The 2,387-nt window shown below is 42.7% G+C and overlaps 1 protein-coding gene across 1 annotated transcript; it reads right to left on the reverse strand.

Annotated features, from left to right (window-relative positions):
• Positions 1-275: 275 nt before the first annotated feature.
• Positions 276-821, reverse strand: LOC120963372 (uncharacterized). Its single transcript, XM_040387991.3, has one exon. The coding sequence runs from the start codon at positions 709-711 to the stop codon at positions 523-525; it is 189 nt and encodes a 62-aa protein (XP_040243925.1). The 5' UTR covers positions 712-821; the 3' UTR covers positions 276-522.
• Positions 822-2,387: the final 1,566 nt, after the last annotated feature.

Raw genomic sequence — 2,387 nt, forward strand, 5'->3', positions numbered from 1 at the left:
CAGTTTTTTTTTTGGCCGGGTGAAAGGCCAGTTGGTTTGATGCCAATATATGGCTTTACAAAAAAAAATTGAAAAACCAAAATTTAGCAAAAAAATAAAACTTACCAGTTCTTTTTTTTTAACTAAAGCCACGACACTTATTTTGGATCCCTCATCCAGTTAGTAGTTTTTCTTAACTTCCCAAAATGTGCAAGACAAATGTTGGCATCAAACCAATCGATCTCGAAGTGTCATACAGGAGCACTCCTAATCAAGCACATGCTGGGTGTTATGCATACTCAAAGCTTGTATATACATTTAAATTTCTTCTTGAATACATAATGCACACTCAAGCTTGGAGCAATTTCCGCTCAAGCCAAGTTACAGTACAGTGGTAGTGGATCAGACAGGTTCTCCATTTATAAACTGGGACACCATCCTGCTAAAACCCTCAGAAGGTAACAAAACAGCTAGCTAGTAATACCACCATTTTGCACCCCACACTGACACACGGACGCACCATACCCATCTAATTTCCTTGGTTCAGTTGTAGCTTGTTTCCCTTCTGAAGCTGCTGCGATTTGCCTGCTTCGAGCCGTCGGCAGCGGCGCCGGGAGAGACGAGGTTGCTCAGCGCCCTCGCTATCTGCAGCTTGACCTGCCCCCTCTTCGCCGGAGGCCTCTTCTCCTTGCCCAAGCTGCCACTGCTGTTGTACCGGTGCTCGTACTCCATGGCCTCCGCCGTCCGATCTTCTTCTCTGCTTCTTTTGTGTTGTGTACTGCACCTCTGCACTGTGTGGTGAAGCCAGGTGCTCACTTGTGAAAGGGATGATGATGTAGAGGTATTTATAGGCGTATGCAATGTACGTTGCCTGCACCAGTTGGTGTGTGCATCTTATATTCGTATTTATTCACTTATATCTGCAGGAATAAAGTGGCTGTGCTTTTGGGGCCATGGTGTTCCAATTGTGAACGTATCTGCATACCGGGGGAATCCAACTATCGAAGTGTAAACGGGATCACGGAACTAAATCACCGGAGAATTTGTGCGTGCACACTGGGAATATTTATTTTTTTGAAACGGACACACTAGGAATTTGAAGCAGTAGTGAAGTGTTCCAAGGAACCAACAGCACAGCAAGAGAGTTTTTTTTCTTCTGCTTTTTCATTTTCAGACTTTTGTTTTTTGGTTTTAGCAAGAGAGTTATTGAATAGATTGAAGGATTTTAATCTTTTCGACACCCCCTGAGTAAGTAGGTATGTCTCTAGATAAAAACATCTGATCTGTGACTAGCACTAGTAAGTATTACCTCCCTCCGTATCAAAATATAAGACGTCTTTGTAGGGTACACGCTACTCGATATAATTTCCATCGACCAAAGTATATAACTCTATGGACGGTAAATGTAACAAATATCAGCTTTCCACTTTAAGATATTCTTTCGCGAACAGCATCCTCTTGAAGATACTTCTGAAGATATTTTCATCACCATCGTCCTATGGATGAAGATATTTCCACGGACCACGGTGGTCGACCGAGAGTCCAGCTCTCTTTTCACGACTTTTGGGCAGGGTGCACGTGTGGATCAAGGGTTGATTATGCGCTCCATAGGTTTGAGGAATATCTTCAAAAATGTGACAGTGGCTCTTGCTCGAATCACTTCAAAACGTGGTGGCTGCGGGTGGGACTAGTATTTCATGCATGCTGTATATCATGTTTATCAAGTGATTCAGGTGGGAGATAAATATCAGTTTTTGGAAGAACAAATTGACTGCTTTTTAGGTAAAGACCGGGTCTGAGCAAGGCACTAATTAATAACCGGGGAATTTATGCTAGCTGTTAAAATAGAATTAGCGGTAGCCGGTAGGCCCTGAAATGTTTTAACCGTGACTATCTGAAGCGTCGATACGATGAACGGGCCCATGTCCGCTACTAACATCGGCACCCCGCTTTATAGAATTTTTTTTGATAAAGGGGCTATTTTATTATCTCAAATGTAGCATCAAGCGGATACAAAACATTATGAGTAACACCCGGCCTCTGCATAACTAGGATGCGCACGGTCCAATATGAAGGTCTGACAAAAATTAATGAAAAAAAACCGACAAATCGGCAACAGTAGAGCCCTATAGACCGACACTATGTCTATGTCAATGGAGGTGGTTGATCGATCCGAAGGTTATGTTGCCACTCATGTTGGGAAAAAACCTCCATAGTCACCTGCTCCAATCGCATACACACCACCTTGAACAGCGGTTGGTCCTCCGATCGTTGTAACATATATAGCAATTGCATACACCGGAAAATAACCTGTAGAGGAGAAGCATTTATTCCATTAAAAACAAAATTATTTCTACATAGCCAAAGCGACCAAATTAAGGCATACGCTCCCATCTTTATTAGCGCTT

This window comes from Aegilops tauschii, chromosome 1, assembly GCF_002575655.3.
Source record: "Aegilops tauschii subsp. strangulata cultivar AL8/78 chromosome 1, Aet v6.0, whole genome shotgun sequence".
In the NCBI taxonomy this organism is placed as follows: Eukaryota; Viridiplantae; Streptophyta; class Magnoliopsida; order Poales; family Poaceae; genus Aegilops; species Aegilops tauschii.